We start from the raw sequence: 22699 nt of genomic DNA, 5'->3' as shown, positions 1-22699 counted from the left end.
CTCATCAGACATTTCATCAATTTCTTCGTCATCTGCAGAGCTAATTGGCATATAAACTTGTACTACTGTAGTAGGCGTGGGCTTCGCATCTATCTTGGCCACAATAATGCGTTCACTATGCTGTTTGTAGTAGCTTACCCGCACTCCTATTTTTTTATTCATTTTTAACCATACTCCTGCATTACCCCTATTTGATTTAGTATTTATAACCCTGTATTCACCTGATCAAAAAGTATTGTTCCTCCTGCCACCGAACTTCACTAATTCCCACTATATCTAACTTCAACCTATCCATTTCCCTTTTTAAATTTTCTAATCCACCTGCCCTATTAAGGCATCTGACATTCCACGCTCCGATCCGTAGAACGCCAGTTTTTTTTTCTCCTGATAACGACCTCCTCCTGAGTAGTCCCCGCCTGGAGATCCGAATGGGGGACTATTTTACCTCTGGAATTTTTTCCCAAGAGGATGCCATCAACATTTAACCATACAGTAAGGCTGCATGCCCTCGGGAAAATTACGGCTGTAGTTTCCCCTTGCTTTCAGCCATTCACAGTACCAGCACAGCAAGGCTGTTTTGGTTAGTGTTACAAGGCCAGATTGGTCAATCATCCAGACTGTTGCCCCTGCAACTTCTGAAAAGGCTGCTGCCCCTCTTCAGGAACCACACGTTTGTCTGGCCTCTCAACAGATACCCCTCCGTTGTGGTTCCACCCACGGTATGGCCATCTGTATCGCTGAGGCATGCAAGCCTCCCCACCAATGGCAAGGTCCATGGTTCATGGGAGGGGGGGGGGGGGGTTCAATGACGTTATGTTAGCGAACTCTGTCAGCAACATTGCACCCCAGGTGGACCCACTGCTCGAGCATCGCCTTCCAGCTACCACACATGTCTGCCAATACTGCCATTGCCCAGAGCAACATCACCCTTGCTGGTCCATCAGCCTCACCATCAGCCTAAGGTAGTTGCTACTGATTGAGTGCTGACTTGCCAGTGACCGCCAATGCAATCCATGCCAACCACCACTGCCGCTGGCTCATTAAGCTACTCACACCACCAGTCGTGCTGGGCACCAGCTGCACACCTCTCACAGCAGCATCAGTCACTGGGTGCTTGCCACACCCTGCTGCATGTCACCAAATGCCAGTCGTGCCCTAGCTACAACACCACAATCCAGAAGAGCTTCCTGTATTATAATACTACATGTCATATTATTTTTAACCTCGTGCAGTAAAACCCTTGCAATTGTCACTGGGAAACATTGTTTACTTCTCACGCCTTTCCCAACTTTTTTTTAAAAAAAAAAAAAAAAAAAAAATCACAGGTAGATCTCAATGTGTTGTCATGACAATTCCCATATCTCTACCACAGAGAAGCTGCGTGCACATGAGGCAAAGTCTAGAGGCACAAATTATGAAGCAACCATTGAAATCAAGATCAAGAGTGGTGTGCTCCACAGTGTCTTCTGCCCACTGGATGGTCAACTCTGCTTTAGGTCAAAGTTTGACGATGACCATTTGTCTGAACCGAAAGCTGGTTGGTGTTAATGTCACTTGTACCCCAATCTAACAATGAGTCAGGGACCGACTCAGACATCGCTATGGAGACCACATGATCTGTGACATACATTGCGGCCATGACTATGTGCTCATAATGTATCGTTCACAGCTCAACGGATGCAGCAACAGAATGGTCAACATACATACCATGAAACAGATTGCAAACCTGGGACCTTTGCCTTTTGCAGCAAGTGTTCTACCAACTGAGCTATTCAACCACAAGTCACTACAGCCTGCACAGCTTTCCCTCCAACCAATACTTCATCTCCTAAACCCCAAACTTCACTGAATCTCTCCTACATATATAACAGGATAATCACTCCAGAAAGAAATGGTTTTGTCCACGCATGACTTAGCCACAGCCTGAGGAATAGTCTCCAGAGCGAATTTTCACTCTGCATCAAGAGTGTGCACTGATCTGAAACTTCCTGGCAGATGAAAACTGTGGACCAGATTGGGACTCAAACCGGGGACCCAGGTGTGTGCCAGACTGGTCCTTGACCTAGTACCTGAGTTCGAGTCACGATCTGGCACACAGTTTTAATCTGTCAAGCAAGTTTCAAATCAGTGTACACTGTATAGAGAAAATTCATTCTGAAAATAATCCCACAGACTGTGGTCAAGCCATGTCTCCAAAATACCCTTTTATCCAGGAGTGCTAGTCCCACAAGGTATGACTTCTGTGAAGTTTGGAAGTCAGGAGATCAGGTACTGGCAGAATTAAAGCTGTGAGGATGGGTGATGAGTTGTAATTGGATAGTTCATTCAGTACAGCAACTGCCTGCAAAAGGCAAAGATCCAGGGTTTGATCTCTGTCTGGCACACAGTTGTAATATGCCAAGAAGTTTGAAATCAGCACAAATTCTGCTGCAGAGGGAAAATTAATCCTGGAAACAATCATTCAGGCTGTGGCTAAGATACAACTCCACAACATCCTACTTTCCACCACTAGGTATGCAGGAGGACTGCTGTTAAGTTTGGAAGGTAGGAGATGATGTACTGGCAGAAGTAAAGTTGTGAGGGGGAGTCATGAGTCCTGCTTGGATAGCTCAGTTGGTTGAGCACTTGCTGGTGAAAGGTAAAGGTCCAAATCCCAGTCTGGCACATAGTTTTACTATGCCACGGAGCTTCTAATCAGTACACACTCTACAGCAGAGCGAAAATTCATTATAAATACAACAAGCTACATTTAAGCAACAAACATAGTGGACTGCCCCTGAACCTCAGAGGCTAACACAGCTCCAGTTATGGCCCTGAGCACCACAACGTGAACATGTCACCAAGTTGTTCACATAGATTGTACTGTTCACAGAAAAACCTAAGCAGATCGTTTTTGAGCATACCATTAATAAGACTCATTCCTAATCAATTTCTGTTTGGTATTCATGTCAAAGTCTCAGTCAATAATCCTCCAAACAAAAAAACTGGTTGCTCCACTCATCAAACCCACTGCACAATGGCCCTATTGTTATAGCGAACAAAAAATAGTCTCCTCCAAGGTGTTTACAAATTGATTGCAAGATATAAAAAAATCTCCTGCCATCTCTGTTTCTCAGTTGTTACTTCTGCCTTAGGGCAGAACATATTTGGCCTGGATGACATTCAACCTTTGGCTTTCACATCAATGGCAAAGTTCACAATATTTCATAAGACAACATAGTGGAGGCACTGTGTGGTGGATATTTCTCTTTTTTTGGTGCCAGCCTCGGTTGTGCAAGCAACTATGCTATACATATCATGTTCACACCCACAGTGACTCCTAACTTCTATTGCTCTCATCATATTTTTGTCTCTATCCATGATCCCCTTAAAAAAGGACTTGCTCAAGTTGAGTAGCAACAAATTCTGATGCTCGTCTTGTTTGGTCAATGGCTACGCCTCCTGTTGTAATACAGAAATCTAACAGCAAACTTCACCTCTGACACAATTTCAAATTTACTGTCAACACTAAATCCACATTGATTTGGTACCCAATCCCTCATGCAGAAGACTTTCTGACCAAACACTCAGACGGCAGCTCTGCTCTTTCCCAAAAATGATCTGGCCAATGCAAATGCCAGTTTCAAATTGACAAGTAGTCTCATTTTCTCATGCTTGTCAACAAGCTGTTTGGTTTGTATCAGTTCACTGCCTGCCTGCATTTCTGTATTGCTAGCATCCTGGCAATTTTCCAGCATCACTTCAAAAACCTTATCTAATAGTAGCAGTAGTAGTAGTGGCAGAAACTTTATTCATCTGTTGATCTCTTTTTACAAGGATATAGAACATTCCCAGTTGTGGCAATTGATTGGACAGTGGACTGTAAAGCAGCTGTACACCATATCTGCAACTTTTCTTTATAAAGCTTCTGCTGAATGGTCTAGATTGCAATTTAGATATGTAAATTATTCAGACATCAAATGGAATACCTAGGTTATAGAGGCTTAGAACTGACTCAAAACATGAGCAAGACTTATTCATTCACTTGCACCAACAAACTTAAAGGAACTAAAAGTTTTCATGGAAAAAGTAAATTACCACTTTGATTTCATACCACAGGCAGGTGAGATTTCTAACTCATTAAATAATTAGTACAAGAGACACACATGATTGATTTGGAAAAAGGAACAAAGCTTTCATGGAAAAAGTAAATTACCACTTTAATTTCATACCAGGCAGCATATTGAGCCTTAAAAACAGTCCTTAAAAAGATTTTGTTTACCATTTTTCAATTTCTCCACACCTCTCTTCTAAGTCGTTGATGCATCAGAAACTAGCATTGAAGTGATTCTGTCCTATAAAAATTCTGACAGGCCTGAACAACCCATTGCTTGTACCTCTCACACTCTGAGACTAGTTCATGCTAATGATAGATTGCGAAAGAAGCTCGTAACTGTTTTTGGGTTTCAAACATTCCACACATTCTTATATGGAATCAAATTTCACCTAATAGCTGCGCACAAACCACTCTTTGCTCTTTTCAGACATCAATGACACCTTTGGTGTTTAGGGTTTCCAGATGAATGCAGGGGCCACTGTTGCCAGGGCAACTGGTAACAACCACCTATTGTGTCACGTACGGTACTTTATAATCAGTGGCTGGCCTGCATACCAACCTCCTAGCACCCATAATATCACTATTTGCAGCATCAGTTACAGGTCATCAATGGAGTCATTGTCTGTCTTCTGAAAAATGAAGGCTGCAGGCTGCTTACACTTCAGTTACTCCAGAAGATGCTCCACCAGGATGACTGAGCATCACTCACGTAAAGGTGATGCCACTTCATCTATTGGCTGGAAATCAACAGAAACACAGAGTGCCTGACGATCATCTGCACCACCAACCAGCCTGGTCCATACCATATATACTGTGGGACCACATTAATGTTTTCATCATCACTACTTTCTTTAACAACATATGGACGCTCTTACAAAATTTCCATATGTGGGTTGTATGCATTCTACCAAGTGCTCCTTGCAGCACCATCTCTGCCCTCAAAGATAATTTCTCTATTGCAGGCATCCCTTGAACCCTTGTATCAGATAATAGCCCACAATTTGTCTCTACTGAATTCTTTTTCCCTGTTTGCCAGTACGGATCACAAATTTACAGCTTCATGCCACCAAGCCTTAAATGGCAATGCAGAATGTATGATTCATAGAGTACAAAAGCAACTCATGAAAGCATTGTCTGCCTACCACAACCAGGTGGACTCCCTGGTGGAATTCATATCTTCATATGAAACCACTTCAATTCATGGACATTTATCAACTAAGATATTCCATAGCTGCTGATAATGCAATCTGTTAATCTCTTTTGTACCATGATGCATCATCTCCTCACACAGCTGACCCATGCTGTTCTGAGAGCCCACACCCACCCTCAACACCCCCTCCCCCTCTCCAGTGTGGGACAATATATATAGTCCGGTCAACTGGTGTTCAAAACAACAGTTTTTGTAAAAAAATTGTGAAACTTTGCACACCACTGTGAAGTACATGTCAGAGTATACATTGAGTTATACCAGTTATCAGGGTTTCTTCCTGTTTCAATTACGTATGGAGCATGGGAAGAATCATTGCTTAAATGCCGCTGAGTGTGCTGCAATTAATCTTGTCCTCATGGTTCTTATGGGAGTGATATATAGGGGGTTGTAGTATATTCCTGGAGTCATCATTTATAGCCAGTTCTTGAAATGTGGTAAGTAGGCATTCTCACAATAGTTCACATCTAATTTCAAGTGTTGCAAGTTCAGTTTCTTCAGCATCTCTGTAATGCTCTCCCAAGGGTCAAACAAGGCTGCAACCATTCATGCTGCCCTTCTTTGTAAACATTTAACCTCCCCCTGTTCGTACTATTTGGTACGGGCCTCATACACTTGACCAATATTTTAGGATGGGTTGCAAGAATAATTTGTAAGTCATATTTTTTGTAGATTGACTGCATTTTCCAGTATTCTACCAATAAACTGTAGTCTGTCTGCCTTCTGCTTTCCCCACGACTGAGCCTATGTGATCATTCCATTTCATATTCCTAAAAAGTGATACACCCAGATATTTGTATGAGTTGGCCGATTCCAATCACCTGAAATGGGTCAGCCATATTTTTCATCCAGAAAATAAGAACCCAACAAAAATAGTGCTGCTACAAAATACAATGGCACAAAGAAGTAGGGGAAGAATGTAACGACATTTGTACAATATATAAGGAGATCTAAATATTATTGGTGTCAGACAATGGAGGTACAAAATGCTGTGTAGGGACGAATGGAATGTTGTCACAGAACAGGCCAAGAGCCATCACAGGTTGTAGAGCCAGGAATCAGATAAAAAAGAAGGTATGTTTGGAGTTCATAGGATGTTGGGAGAATGACAAGACCATGGGCATCAAGGATGTTGAGTCTTCCCTTTAAGCCATTGACAACTCTTCCCCAACCCTCCTCCCCATTCTCCATCTCCTTTACCTCTCATCCACTGTATCTCACACAACTCTTAATCCCAGATCAGCTGCATTGCTGATAGAATGTAGTCAGTCGGAACAATTTAGCTGTGTGGGTGGCAGTGTGTGTGTGTTTGTTCTATTAGCTTTGAAGATGGATTCATTCAAAAGTTTATAACATCTTCAGTCTTGTTTATGTACTTGTTGTCAACTCAATGCCTCAACTATACAGTGAGGTGTTACCTATACTCCTTCAATTAGTTATGTTAGACTCTTTGAAGTCTTTCTGTATTTCTGACCTGTGTTGTAAAACTGATGGATGTCAGTAATATTAAGATTGTCACTATTTTGTTTTGTGTTGTCTTGGTTATTTGAAATTGTTCTGAGCACCTTATCCAAAGGATAAGAAAAAAAGGCACTTATGGTAAGTAGTCTGCCTGGTGCTACCAATTAATGTAATCTTCTTCTCTATTAGTGTAAAAGCTCCACAATACAGAATAAATTAGACTTTCTTTGGAAAAAAAGGACCCCTTCCCACACAAAAGCATACACAACAGAGAGAGACAGAGAATAATTTTATGACTGTAAATACTCACTTGCAAACCAGCTCCGGCTGATTTCCATTTGAAAGAATATCCAGCAAGTCAGCAGACGAAACAAAGTAGAATCTTGGGTAAGCAAGACGCTTGGTTTCTAAGTACTGAGCTAGGGCCTTCTCACATAATACAAGCATCTGTTGCAGATTCTCTAATTTTTCACAGAGACCATGTCTGTTTGTAGCCACAACAACATTTGGAGTCTTGCTCACATCTGACAGTAAATCCTGTATACAAAAATGAATACAATAATGAAGTTTTTTTAAAGATTGTACAATCAACACATTAAGAAGAAATAAGTCAATAAACACACCAGAAAAGTAGATTGTTAATTAGCCTAAATCCCACCCATGAGATTACAAATCAGAGGCGCAGTCTTTTGTCAACTACACTTCATCAACTGAAGCTCCATCTGCCACTCACCCATGATTCACCACCTCAGCAATAAAGTACCCGCCCACAAAAATTGAGCACTATATTTCACAGTCTGATCCAGACAGTTTCTCTTTCTTTTTTCCCCTATATCATCTGCGTGATAAATTTTTTACTGTCCTGTGGAAAATGACGAGGTATTACACAATCAAATTAGACAACACATTTTCACGTGCTTTTCTGGCTACAAGTGTTTGCTGCCTCATGCAGAAGAAATGCTTTGTTATGCATCATGATTTTCACTGTTTTTAGTGGGGACAAACATACTGTAGTGCTCATATTTTGTGTGCTATTGTTTATTGTATCAAGAAACAAGCTAAGTGAAAAATGTGAGTCTTACACATTTATTTACATATGTCTACATGCATATTCGGCAAACCACTGTGAAGTTACTAACAGATAGTACTTTCAATTATAGTAGGGCTTCTTCTGTTTCAACTCAAGTATGGACCACTGGAGAATTATAACTTAAATGCCTCTGCACTTGCTATAACTATTCTAATCTTGTCTTCATGATTTCTATGGCTGTAATATGTAGTGGGTTGTTTGCATCTGTCTTCAATGGTCTGTCAGTTCAGTTTTCCCAGCACCTCTGACACTCCCATGGGTCAAACAAACTTGTGACCATTTGTAATGCCCTTCATGGAATGTGTTCGATATCCTGTATAAACCCTATTTTTTACGGGACCCACACTTGAGCAATATTGTAGGTTGGATTGCTTACACTGATTTCTGGTATTTCCATCGTGTCCAAGAGAGATCAAGTGTGTCAAATACACTCGCTTCAAAAATCAAAATGCTAACGTTTCACAAAAAAACTTAAATATGGTTTACATGTTGACTGAATCAAAACCAGCATGTATATTACGATATAATAATTATTTGCACATGTTACGCACTGAGAAAACAGAATTTCGTAGTACACAATCAGTCGTAATCCACATTAGTACTTTATAAAATTTTGGTAGTAATATCCTTCTGCAGACAATTGTTTCTCCTAATTTAATTCTTTATCCAGGTTCTAGGTGAACATACGTAAATTTTTGAGAATTTTTGGAAGTTAACAATTATCATGCATAATATGTTTTGCAGTTAACCAAAGTTTTTGAGTAACAGTAGCATATTCTATAAAGTCCCCCAGCAATATCTGGCTTTAAAAATTGTTTTCCCTGAACTACGGTATAGTTATTTACATAAGAAGGGCAATATATCCATCTTTTCTGCCTCTTGTTGAGCATTTTGTTCTAAGGATGTGTGTAAATGTGTATTACAACCATGGAAATATAGCTCTTACAATGTCGACTGGTGTGGCATAATTGCATGTTCTGTGCACGTTATAACTGTCTTATCATTTTTCATTCAGTTTCCCCTTTCAAAAGTAGTATGTACTGTCTGCATTTGTCATAAATTTCCAATTTTTCAAGTTTGTTACGTGCATTTGTTACGGATCATAACCTCAATAAAACAAAAGTTTCCAGAATGAGATGGTAGGAGACGAGGTACTGGCAGAATTGAAGCTCTGAGGACAGGTCATGAGTTGTGCTTGGGTAGCTCAGATGGTAGAGCACTTGCCCATGAAAGGCAAAGGTCCCGAGTTTGAGTCTCGGTCCAGCACACAGATTTAATCTGCCACGAAGTTTCAAAACAAAAGTTTGAGATCGAAAATTTTTGTACCAACTTTTTCTCTTGTTATACTGTTGCATATTAATCAGCTCATTACTCCACCTCCACAGCAATGTGGTCAGCACAGCTTATTGCCATGTAGAGGACATGGGTTCGATTCCTGGCACTGCCATGGATTTTTCATTGGTGGGAGGATTATTACAGGTTTCACACACCCTCATGGTGCCAACCAAGGAGCTACACAACTGATTAGCAGCAGTTCCAAGGTCAAGGCACCCAACAACAATTGGGAGAGCGGTGCGCTGACAAGAAGATCATCCATACTACATCCATAGGATGACACGGTGGTCAATGAGACCCGAGTGGCCCATCTAGGGCCAGAATGCAGAACTATATTTTTTACCTTTACTTAATCACTTGAGTTCTTAAAATGAAATAGTATTCCTTGTGACATAACAATTCCGGAAATTAAAAGAGAATCAGCAAGGTTAGTTTAAATTTATTCGTTCACTTCTCCATATAGCATTACACCAGCCAAAATGCATTTCCACAATGAATGCTGTTCTTGAGCACAGGATGAGTTAGTTGCTGGTCATAAGCTGCTGCAAAGTACACTGACAGCTTTCAAGTGATTGGAAACTGTTACAAATGGGTGTGTTAGGAGGGCTAATGAAAGATCAGAGATACCAAAATTATGTCAAGTACTATTCTCTCCCTTGGATACTGTCTCTTCTCTTGCAAGAGCAAGAGATAACTTTAGCCATGTGTGTGTGTGAGTTGTGCTTGAAGTATGTGTGTGCATGATTTTCTATATCTGAAGGTGGACTCTGTCCGATATCATAGTCTATTTTAAAATACACCTCTCTGCCACATCTGTCGTGAATAGCATTAAATCCTATTTAACACTCCTGTTATTCCATCCCAGACTTTTCTTTGTTGAATAGTCATACAGACTTAGTCACTGAAAAATCAAGTGGTAGACTTTGTTTCACTGGTAGGAGACTGGGAGAATTCAATCAGTATACAACGGAGATTGTTTACAAAACACTTGTGTGGTGACCCATCCTATACTACTGCTCAAGAGTGTGGAAACTTTACAAGAGATATTGAAAGCATACAAAGAAGAGCAGCATGAATGTTCACGGATTTAAGCAATCATTCTTCCCACATTCCATACACAAAAGCAAAGTACCCTCTGCTATGCATTTCACACTAGTTTGCAAAGATAAATGTAGACTTACATAGTTTTTATAGGCTTATTTCATCCATGCTTCTGCTAAAATAACTCAATTCCAGATTTCTAATATTGCAGAAAATTATCACAAAAATGTGGTGCTTAAATCTACTTAATTATAATCTCTGTTATTATCTAATAACATTCATCATAATCACTAGTATACTGAACATAATTATGGTACCCATTGTTGGATACAGGCCAATTCCAGTCTTCAATATGCACTACACTTTTCAGTTATATAAATCCATTTTGCTTCTGCATGTTTTCTACTATCATCTAGCCACCTGTCACAAGCTTGTCTTCTCAATCCTTTTTATCTCTGAGAATCCACAAATTATCTCAAGGACTACCTAGATACCTTGTTGTCTACCCTGCCAACGTTTATTTAATTTTCATTACAATCCCAATCAAGTTCCTTCCTTCTCCATTTATTTGTTTTCACTTCTCTCTCAATAATTACTGATAGCCACCTTTCCACTGCTTACTGAGCAGCCCTCCCCCTGCCCAATTTTCATATGGTTTTTGTACATCTATCCTAAAGCATACCTGATAATATACACTGCCTGTAAACCTCCCTTTTCAGACACAATGAAAGCTTAGGTTTGTAAATCCTATTTAGTTATCAAGCCCACTCTAGATTCTTTCTTACTCTTCTGTTGTCTGTTCATCTTCATCTGCACTAAACACAAACACTGGTTTTATGACTTCCTATTTCAGCCCCGCCATAGGTTTTTCCTAGTCCCCTGAGGCCAGGCCACTTGCAAAAGCACCAAGTCATACACCAGTTCCACTGCAATCATTGCACAGCTTTCTGTATTGGTAAGACTACCAACCAGCTGGCTACCAGCATGAATGGCCACCATCAAACTGTAGTCAAGAGCAAAGTGGACCACCATGCAGCATCACTTATTTTTTTATTTATTTATTTCATTCATGTTCTGTAGACCCATTAGCGATAAATCACTTGGGTTTAGAACGTGTCATTTACATAGATTTGAGACATTTGTTTATAATAATAGGTTGTACAATGAATAATATATTACATAGAAAATTTTTTTTACAAGTATTGTTTTTTGTAAAAAGTTACAAATTACATTGAAGAGACTTACAATAGATCAAAATCAATTCACATATTCTCATACATAAATTCGTCCAGTGAGTAAATGGTTTTACTTAGAAGGTATTGTTTAAGTTGATCTTTGAAAGTAGGTGGATCAGTAACTGATATTTTTATTGCCTGAGGGGGAGCATTAAATATTTTTATGCAAGAGTAGTGTACTCCTTTTTGTACCATACTTAGATTCTTTTGTTCAAGATGTAGATCGTTTTTTACCCTAGTGTCCCTAGTGTCAAAGTTATGATACATGCTATTCATTTCAAAAAGGGAATGGTTTTTACGCAAGAAACACATGAGAGAGAAAATGTACTGAGATACTGTTCAGAGTATTCTCAGCTCTTGGAAGAGTTTCCTGCAGGAATGTCTGTAATTGACATCACACAGAATCCTAATGACTCTTTTCTGGGCTATGAGGATTTTGATTGCCTTTGGCTGGTTTCCCCAGAATATAATTCCATAGGCCATCAGGGCATGAAAATAACCAAAATAGGCAGCTTTCAAAGTACTTAAGTCACTGAAGGAAGCAATCGGACGAATAGCGTAAATTGCTGAGCTTTGTCTTTTATATAGGTAAGGAATGTGTAAGGACCAGTTTAGATTGCTATTAACAAGTAGATCCAGGAACTTTGTTGACTCCAGTTTTGCTAAATTCCCACCATTGTCTTTAACATTAATATCAAATTCGATGTTTTGGCTTGTATGGAATTGAATCAATTGAGTTTTTTCAAAATTTAGTGATAGTCCATTAGAAGTAAACCAGTTAAAGGACTCCTGAAAAATTGCATTTACAGTGATCTGAAGATCAGTATTTGTTGAATTGTCTACCAGAATCCTTGTGTCATCAGCAAACAAAGTAAATTTTACCTTAGCCCTTGTACACATTGGAAGGCCATTTATGAAAATAAGGAAAAGTAGAGGACCCAGAACAGAGCCCTGTGGGACTCCACATTTTATTGTGCCCCCAAGAAGAGGACACTGGTTCCCAATTAGTGTCATTTACCATGACTTTCTGTTTCCAGTCCTTTAAATAAGAGGCAAGCCACATCCCTGCTTCTCCAGTTAAAGCATAAAATTCGGCCTTTCTCAGAAAAATCTCATGTTTCACGCAATCAAACGCCTTAGAAAGGTCACAAAAAATTCTAGTTGGAGACATTTTATTATTGATTGATTCAAGAATTGCGTTGGTGAAAGAATATATTGCATCTTCTGTTGAGATGTTTTTCTGGGAAAAAAAATTGACTTTTATTGAGTATATTGTATTTACTAAGATGTTCAAGAATCCTTCTGAGTACAAGTTTCTCGAGAATCTTGGAGAAACAAGGTGAGAGTGAAATAGGATGATAATTGGTTACTTTGTTTCTGTGACCCTGCACAACTGCATATTTAAGTCTATCAGGGACAATTCCTAGTTTCAGTGATTCATTAAAGATGTGGCACAGGACTTCACAAATGAAAATGTGTGTGTGTTTCAACACTTTGATGGAAATACCGTCAATACCAGTTGAGGTTTTGTTTTTCATGGTCCTTATTATCTTCTTAATTTCCTCAACAGTGGCAGGAGGCATGCTAACCTGGGGTGTTGCACTAAGTCCACTTCTTAGTAAAAGATTCAGAGTCTCATTTATAGAACCATTACACCCTATTTTATCCGCTGCAGTCAAAAAATGCTTGTTGAAAATTTTTGCAACAATTTCACCTTTATCAATGATATTCCCATTATGTCTAATTTCAATATTTTCTGCATAGTTTGAGTAACTACCAGTTTCTCTTTTAATAATACCCCACATGGTTTTTATTTTGTTGCCAGAATTATCTATTTCTGATCTGATGAACATACTTTTTGCCTTTATCAGAACTTCATTTAAGATCTTGCAGTACCTTTTATAATGAGCTCTTATTTCAGGATCATTTGTATTTCTGAGAGAAACATAAAGCAGTATTTTAGTCCTACATGATGTTTTTATTCCTTTTGTGAGCCACTGTTTGCTGGTATGGCTCTAGTACTCGTTCTTTGCAGTTCTTAGAAGGAAGACAGCTTCAAAGTGGCGCATAAATTCCTTTATAAATAGGTTCAATTTGTCATTGACTTTCAGTACTCTATAAATTGGACTCCAGTCAATGAGTTGAAGATAACTGTTGAAGATCATGAGATTTTCGTTATTAATTACCCCAAAATGACCTTTTACAGACTTTGTCCTTCTTGTGTGGCCATATATCATTGATAGTAATTGACCGTCATCGTCTGAAAAACCATTTAGGGCTTGTTTTACTGTTGCATTGGTGTTTCCATTCTCATCAATGAAAATATTATCTATCTTCCCTTGTGGGGAAGTCTACCATGGGTGTGAGGTTGTATGTGTTCATTATATGTAGCAAGTCAGCTCTACTACTATCATAATCTAGAAAGTTAATGTTAAAGTCTCCTAAGACTACAGTATTTTTATTTTTTGAATATATACGGGATAGGAGAGATTCAAGTTGCTTAAAGAACATACATTGCTTCCTTGGTGAGGCCCTATACACTGTTACTGCAATGAGTGACAGTATCTTGGTGCTAATTTCTACACCACAAGCTTCAAAATGCTGATCAAAATAGTATTTTCTGAGCTCTAGAGATCTATACATTATATTCTTTTTTACATATATTATTACACCACCCTTCTGCACACTATTTCTACAAAAGTGAGAGGCAATGTGATAGCCATCTAGATTCAGCACTTTGATACCCTTCTTTACATGGTGTTCGGTAAAACAAAGGATATCGGCATTAGCAGTAGTATTACTGTCACTAATATTCATTGTCAACAGTTATAGTTTACTTCTTAGCCCCCTTATATTTTGATGGAAAATACACAGTTTGTCACATTTAGTATTGATTTTGAGGAAGTGAGTTGCTAGGTTTCAAGATGGGTGAGTTTTTGCACACACTCATTAGATAATTGATCTTTTGCTGAGTGTCATTTCTGACTGACTTACCTAAGTCATGGTTTACCCCTTTTTGTTGCAAAACCATATAAAATCTTGATTTAGTAGAGCAGGTTTTCTAGGCCTCAAGCTCCTCTTTTGATTGTAGACTGCTGCAGGCCTTGGCGACACTACAGTAGTTTTGATGGAACACTGTGATCTAATTGTTGATACTGCTGCAGTTAATGTTTCAGGTGCTGTAGTTGATGACACTTCCACTCTTTTGGTTGATGACACTTCCACTGAGTCGTTGACACTTCCACTCTTTTGATTGTAGACTGCTGCAGGCCTTGGTGACACTACAGTAGCTTTGATGGAGCACTGTGATCTAGTTGTTGATCCTGCTGCAGTTAATGTTAATGTTACCGGTGCTGTAGTTGGCCGGCCGTAGTGGCCGAGCGGATCTAGGCGCTACAGTCTGGAACCGCGCAACCGCTACGGTCGCAGGCTCGAATCCTGCCTCGGGCATGGATGTGTATAGTGTCCTTAGGTTAGTTAGCTTTAAGTAGTTCTAAGTTCTAGGGGACTGATGACCGCAGAAGTTAAGTCCCATAGTGCTCAGAGCCAGTTTTTTTTTTTTTGCTGTAGTTGCTGTAGCTGGAGTTAATGACACTTCCACTGTTGACGGGACAGTTGATGTAGTAGAAAATGAGCTTGACAAATCATCTATGTTGATTTCTTTACTCAATTTATCCGAAGTCACTGCAGATGTACCACTCTGTCATCCTGGATTGTGCTCCACCATACTTACTGCTATTGGTGGATACTGTGGTTCATTGAACTGATTTAGGTTTTCCAGTATTAAGTCACACAATCTAGATTTGCCACTGCTGTTCCTGTGCATACCATGTGTTTTGAAGTCTTCTCTTAGACTGGCAGCTTTAAGAAAGCTCATATTGCAGAACAGTTTGCATATTTTCTCAATTTTATGATTTGTAATTTCTATTTCTTTGTTTACACGAGATGTTTTTGTCAGGTGATGTCGCTCAGGAATACTAACAATAGTTATTTTGAGTGCCGGCACACACTCTAGCATTTTCTTCAGATCTCTTATTGCATGTTTCTCTTCATTTTTGTAAACATCATTTGCTATAGCTATTATTATAAATGAGTTATTTGAACCCGAGTCTTTGTATTTGTGGATATCTTTTGTAACAACATGCAGAGGTGCACCTGGTTTCACTAGACCCATAACATTTACCTTTTCCATGTTTTCTTTCAGTGTTTCAGCTAGTCCTCTTCCATGACTGTCTGAGAATAAGTAAATGTTTTCTTGATTTACTTTCCGATTTTCAGCCCAGTCATTTTTCCCCAGCAATAAAGTGTTCCTAATATATAATCTAGTACTACTTTTTTGCTGCCAGAACGAGTGAAATGTTTCTCATTGAGACTTTTTGCTGTAAGGTATTCATCAGAATACACAATGACTTTCTTTTTTTGCACTACAGTACTGTCTGGTAATACCTGATATCTATTACTTAATTTGATATGAAAATTATCTGTAGAAACTTTCGCCTGATGTGCCTTTTTAGGTGTGTAGGACATGTATGCCAACTACCTCTGCAGATGATGAAGAAATTGATGAAATGTATGATGAGATAAAAGAAATTATTCAGGTAGTGAAGGGTGATGAAAATTTAATAGTCATGGGTGACTGGAATTCGACAGTAGGAAAAGGTAGAGAAGCGAACGTAGTAGGTGAATATGGATTGGGGGGAAGAAATGAAAGAGGAAGCCGCCTTGTAGAATTTTGCACAGAGCATAACTTAATCATAGCTAACACTTGGTTCAAGAATCATGAAAGAAGGTTGTATACATAGAAGAACCCTGGAGATACTAGAAGGTTTCAGATAGACTATATAATGGTAAGACAAAGATTTGGGAACCAGGTTTTAAATTGTAAGACATTTCCAGGGGCAGATGTGGACTCTGACCGCAATCTATTGGTTATTAACTGTAGATTAAAACTGAAGAAACTGCAAAAAGGTGAGAATTTAAGGAGATGGGACCTTGATAAACCGAAAGAACCAGAGGTTGTACAGAGTTTCAGGGAGAGCATAAGGGAACAATTGACAGGAATGGGGGGAAAGAAATACAGTAGAAGAAGAATGGGTAGCTTTGAGGAATGAAATAGTGAAGGCAGCAGACGATCAAGTAGGTAAAAAGACGAGGGCTAGTAGAAATCCTTGGGTAACAGAAGAGATACTGAATTTAATTGATGAAAGGAGAAAATACAAAAATGCAGTAAGTGAAGCAGGCAAAAAGGAATACAAACATCTCAAAAATGATATTGACATGAAGTGCAAAATGGCTAAGCAGGGATGGCTAGAGGACAAATGTAAGGATGTAGAGGCTTATCTCATGAGGGGTAAGGTAGATACTGCCTACAGGAAAATTAAAGAGACCTTTGGAGAAAAGAAAACCACTTGCATGAATATCAAGAGCTCAGATGGAAACCCAGTTCTAAGCAAAGAAGGGAAAGCAGAAAGATAGAAGGAGTATATAGAGGGTCTATACAGGGGTGATGTTCTTGAGGACAATATTATGGAAATGGAAGAGGCTGTAGATGAAGATGAAATGGGAGATATGATACTGCGTGAAGAGTTTGACAGAGCACTGAAAGACCTAAGTCGAAACAGGGCCCCAGGAATAGACAACATTCCATTAGAACTACTGACAGCCTTGGGAGAGCCAGTCCTGACAAAACTCTACCATCTGGTGAGCAAGATGTATGAGACAGGTGAAATTCCCTCAGACTTCAAGAAGAATATAATAATTCCAATCTCAAAGAAAGCAGGAGTTGACAGATGTGAAAATTACCGAACTATCAGTTTCATTAGTCACAGCTGCAAAATACTAACGCAAATTCTTTACAGATGAATGGAAAAACTGGTAGAAGCCGACCTCAGGGAAGATCAGTTTGGATTCCGTAGAAATGTTGGAACACGTGAGGCAATACTGACCCTACGACTTATATTAGAAGAAAGATTAAGGAAAGGCCAAACCTATGTTTCTAGCATTTGTAGACTTAGAAAAAGCTTTTGACAATGTTGACTGGAATACTCTCTTTCAAATTCTAAAGGTGGCAGGGGTAAAATACAGGGAGCGAAAGACTATTTACAATTTGTACAGAAAACAGAGGGACATAAAAGGGAAACAGTGGTTGGGAAGGGAGTGAGACAGGGTTTTAGCCTATCCCCGATGTTATTCAATCTGTATATTGAGCAAGCAAAGTTCGGAGTAGGTATTAAAATCCGTGGAGAAGAAATAAAAACTTTGAGGTTCACCGATGACATTGTAATTCTGTCAGAGACAGCAAAGGACTTGGAAGAGCAGTTGAATGGAATGGTCAGTGTCTTGAAAGGAGGGTATAAGATGAACATCAACAAAAGCAAAACAAGGATAATGGAATGTAGTCAAATTAAGTCGGGTGATGCTGAGGGAATTAGGTTAGGAAATGAGACACTTAAAGTAGTAAATGAGTTTTGCTATTTGGGGAGCAAAATAACAAAATAACTGATGTTGGTCGAATTAGAGAGGATATAAAACGTAGACTGGCAATGGCAAGGAAAGCGTTTCTGAAGAAGAAAAATTTGTTAACATCGAGTATAGATTTAAATGTCAGGAAGTCGTTTCTGAAAGTATTTGTATGGAGTGTAGCCATGTATGGAAGTGAAACGTGGACAATAAATAGTTTAGACAAGAAGAGAATAGAAGCTTTTGAAATGTGGTGCTACAGAAGAATGCTGAAGATTAGATGGATAGATCACATAACTGATGAGGAGGTATTGAATAGAATTGGGGAGAAGAGGAGCTTGTGGCACAACTTCACTAGAAGAAGGGATTGGTTGGTAGGACGTGTTCTGAGACATCAAGGGATCACCAATTTAGTATTGGAGGGCAGTGTGGAGGGTAAAAATCATAGAGGGAGACCAAGAGATGAATACACTAAGCAGATTCAGAAGTATGTAAGCTGCAGTAGGTACTGGGGGATGAAGAAGCTTGTACAGGATAGAGTAGCATGGAGAGCTGCATCAAACCAGTCCCAGGACTGAAGACCACAACAACTATAACAACCTACAATAACCTACTGTTCCCCCATCCTTCTCCCAACAGTTTCTGCACCTTCTGTCTTATGACTTCCTCCCAACTCATGTCCCCTCACCCTCATTGGTCTCACTCTCTGCCAATGGACCCACCAGTCTTTTCCCCTCTCTGCTCCTCTCTTTGCCTCCTCTGCCCCACCCCGACCCACTTCCCTTCCCCCACAGCTGCCAAATGCTGCCCAAGCCTTGTCCTGCTAAATATGTAGTAGTCCCTACACACTATGCCATTCAATGCTCCTCTCCTCCCCTACTCATAGTCTGCTATCCCTCCTCCTGTCCCACTCCCAACAGCTGCCTTCGTTCAACACAACAGCTGCAGTCCGTCTAAAGCAGCCAGAGATACCAGCCATGTGTGCATGATGTACGCCTGCTTGTGTGAATGTGTGTGTGTGTGTGTGTGTGTGTGTGTTCTTTTCTTTTCCGAAGTAGGCTTTGGCTGAAAGCTTAGTGTGTAACAGTCTTTTCATTATGTCTGTCTGCAGCTCAACATGTCATCATTACATTGAGAAGCAATCTATCCTTTTCATAATTTTTGACACACAAGAAAACTAATTTTGAACATTTTTTGAACTAGTATAATGAGGCTAAAATTATAAACTGAAACTAAATTCTTGTCTTTAGAAGATTTCAAAAAGGGCTGATATGTATTGAAACAACTACTTACTCTGAATTCTCTGTCGATTCTATCAAACCTCTGGGAGTCTTCTGGTAGCTGATTACGAATATCTTCTGACCCTATAAATATTGATTCAAGGTGGGTCCATGTACGTTGTACCTCAAACCAAATTGAAATAACTTGATCAGCATTCGAAAGTTTCGTCCGCCAGTCTGACACCTCTTCCAGGAAATAAGCAATGTACTTGGAACCCATTAGATTTTGCAGCTGCACCTAAAAAGTTGAAAGGAAGTTGGAATCAGCATGTAAAAAAATTACCACGGATGGTATGGGTTGACAAGAGAAGAAAACAAATGCATAAGAATAATATTTCTAGACTCTTTCCAATACATCTACAAAATGCAGTTATTTAACACATATCACAGGAGCATAGAGTATCAACCAGTTAGAAACAATATAGCTAGAGCTTTCAGTATCAGCTTGTTTCCCATTTGAAATACCCATATCTGGTTGACTTAGTCTATATTTGAGCCTTCTTCCCCTGAATGAGACTTAAGTATGTTAAATGCTAAATGCTGTGGTACCTTTCCCGGCAATAAATTATTAAAATGAAACAGTATTTCCCATTAAGTTCCCATTCTAGGAACGTAATTAGGCTTTAGTATCTAGAATCATTTCAGGAAGAAACTATCATTTACTGATGGATGCAAAGACTGCCAAAACATACAACAACAAAGCTGGGTGGTGCAGTTATCAACTACGTGGTCACTGCATTGCATATTTTGAGCTACATAGAATGACTTCTACTTGTACATGACTGCCCTGCAATTCACTCTTAAGGGCCTGGCAGAGGGTTCACTGTTCCACTCTCAAATAGTACGTGGGAAAAATAAACTCTTGAATCTGTCCATACAAGCTCTGATTTCTTTATTTTATCATGATGATCACTTCTTCCTATACAGGTTGGTGTCAATAGGATATTTTCTTTTGTCAATAGCACTCATTACTTTGTGTGAATAAAGAGTTAATTGAGCTTCACAAGAATTACCTTTTCTGAGTTTGTGCTGACTTGGTTAGTAGACCATTTACTTTGTGGTGATCCATAATGTCCTTACACAGTGTATGTTCCAAAACACTACTGCAAACTGCCATCAGGGATATGGGTCTGTAATTCATTGAACTGCTCCTATTTCCTGTCTTGAGTATTTGTGTGATGTGTGCAACTTTACGGTCTTCAGGTACAGATCTTTTGTTGAGCACGTGGTTATAGTCTTTATGACTGATAAGTATGGAGATATTATTTCAGCAGGCTCTGAAAGAAATCTAACTGGGATACAATCTGAACCGGAAAACTTGCCTTTAATAAGTAACTGGCAAACCCGGCAATGCTCTGCAATTGTTAAATATGTAGCAGATTTGGATATACGTCTTAATCCCCTTCTACCCCCTCTTTCTGTCCATCTCCTCCAGTGGTGGTGGTGTGTTGGGGCTTATGGGCGCTCAACATCGAGGTCATCAGCGTCCTGACACACATTAAAAGGAACGAATGTGGACAGACCTAAGAAAACTAAAGCACACACTCAAAGAAAGCAGGAAAAGAAGGAAAATGCTACATAAGAAAGTAAAACCTAAGAAATGGGGAAACATAGCAACAATAATGTCACAGGAAATTGTTATTGGCTGGCCACTTACATAAAATATGGGCGAGCTTGTCACACAGTGAGCAAATTAAGATCCTCTCCCTAAAATCTTTGTAAGAACATTTGACATGGCACAGAACTTTAAAACTTTAACCACATTCGTCCGAGTGTTGCCTAAAAGAGATGGCAGGTCCGCTGGCAAGTCAGCCGCAACCCGCTGGTCAGAAAATAAAACGCAATCCAATAAAATGTGGTGCACAGTGACCTGGACGCCGCAAGCACCACACATTGGAGGGTCCTCTCGCCGGAGCAGGAAGCCATGCGTCATAGGGCTGTGGCCTATTCGAAGCCGAGTGAGGAGAACCTCGTCCCGTCGATGGGGCTGAATGGAAGTACACCACACATGCGTTGTGGGCTTGACTATATGGAGCTTATTGTCGGTCACTTCCAGCCACTCATCCTCCCACCGACGCATGACCCATGCGCTAAACAGCGAGGTGAGTGCGTGCAAGGGGATAGCACACTGAGATACTTGGGGGGCAAGACACGCCTCCTTGGCTGCGAGATCTGCCCTTTCATTCCCAGCAATGCCAACATGCCCCGGAACCCAGCAGAAAGCTACAACCTTCCCCAGTTGCTGTAGTCGGAGGAGGGCATCCTGGATGGTCTGGACAATTTTGTCTGCCGGATACAAATGTTGCAATGAGTGAAGGGGACTGAGTGAATCGGAACAGACAAGAAATTTAGGAGAGGAAGAATGTCTCATGTGCTCCAGTGCCTGCAAGATCGCAAACAATTCTGCATCAAAGACAGTAAAAGTCTGAGGCAGTTGGACCTTGAGGACACGATATGGAAAAACAACTGAGCAACCAACAGAATCCCCTTGTTTCGACCCATCCATAAAAACAGCTACATAGTCGTGGTGCTCAGATAAAATGGCAGAAAATGCTGCATTAAAAACGGTGGCAGGAGTGCAATCTCTCTTGTACTGCAACAAATCTAAAATCACTCCGGGCCTCTTCAGTAACCAGGGTGGCAGGCGGATAAAACCCAGGATTTGGGGTTGTACAGACTCCACACCGAGGGACTCTAGTACATGTTGCACACGGATCCCAAACGACAATGTAGCCCGGGGACGGCGGGAAAAAAGGTGGTCCAGAGGTGGATGGGCAACAAGACAGTGAGCAGGTGAGCTGGGAGCTGCAAGAAACTTACAAGCCTGGCGCACCAGCAGGAGCTGCCGCCTGATGGTAACTGGCGGTTTGCCAGACTCTTCTGTGCTTTGTGATTCATGTCTTCATACAGCACAGATTTATAAAAAGCAACAAATATCAAGGTAAGAATTGACAAATCAAAAGCTTCATATCAGTATTTTTGTGTGTAAAAAGAAGACAGTATCAAGGACTGCAGCAAGAAGTATAAAGTACACAGTTGTTTTAAATGTAATTCTTTCTAAATGCAACTGTGAGCAGCAAGTCTTAGTTGACAAGATTAATATGAAGTTGCCTCACTTTACCCTTACAATTCGCCTCCATTCCACCATTTGGATCACGATGCTAACAGGGCTTAAAAATGCATGCATTATTTATTCAGTGCTGGAAATTAACTCTGCTTCATCAGCAAAGAATTAGTTGTCAGCCTGTACTTCCAGTTCTGCAGTTCTCATTCTGCTGTGCTCTGAATGGATTTTAAGTGGAATGGGATCTGATACTATTATCAGCCACATCACTGTGAACCACATATACCTTATAACCTCTGGGATTCAGAAATGATGTAAATAAAAAGGCAATAGGAGCATTCTCTCTCCATGAACCAAATTGCCATTTGGAACTCAAAGTGGACAGATAACTGAAAACTGAGTTTTTCGTCATCATATATGGGGTCTGCAAA

At 39.9% G+C, this 22699-nt stretch overlaps 1 protein-coding gene across 1 annotated transcript in view; it reads right to left on the bottom strand.

Moving 5' to 3' along the window:
- LOC126417102 (dynein beta chain, ciliary-like) overlaps positions 1-22699 on the bottom strand; it is a 739775-nt gene that overhangs the window by 391782 nt on the left and 325294 nt on the right. Inside the window, exons 21-22 of the mRNA XM_050084997.1 lie at positions 19218-19442; positions 7075-7301 (exon numbers count right to left, since the gene is read on the bottom strand). Coding sequence (XP_049940954.1) covers positions 7075-7301; positions 19218-19442 — 452 coding nt within the window. The remainder of the gene's footprint in view (positions 1-7074; positions 7302-19217; positions 19443-22699) is intronic.

The sequence above is a fragment of the Schistocerca serialis genome, chromosome 8, assembly GCF_023864345.2.
Source record: "Schistocerca serialis cubense isolate TAMUIC-IGC-003099 chromosome 8, iqSchSeri2.2, whole genome shotgun sequence".
Classification (NCBI taxonomy): Eukaryota; Metazoa; Arthropoda; class Insecta; order Orthoptera; family Acrididae; genus Schistocerca; species Schistocerca serialis.
The sequence above is the reverse complement of the archived record's forward strand: the minus strand, read 5'-3'. Positions and strand labels throughout refer to the sequence as shown.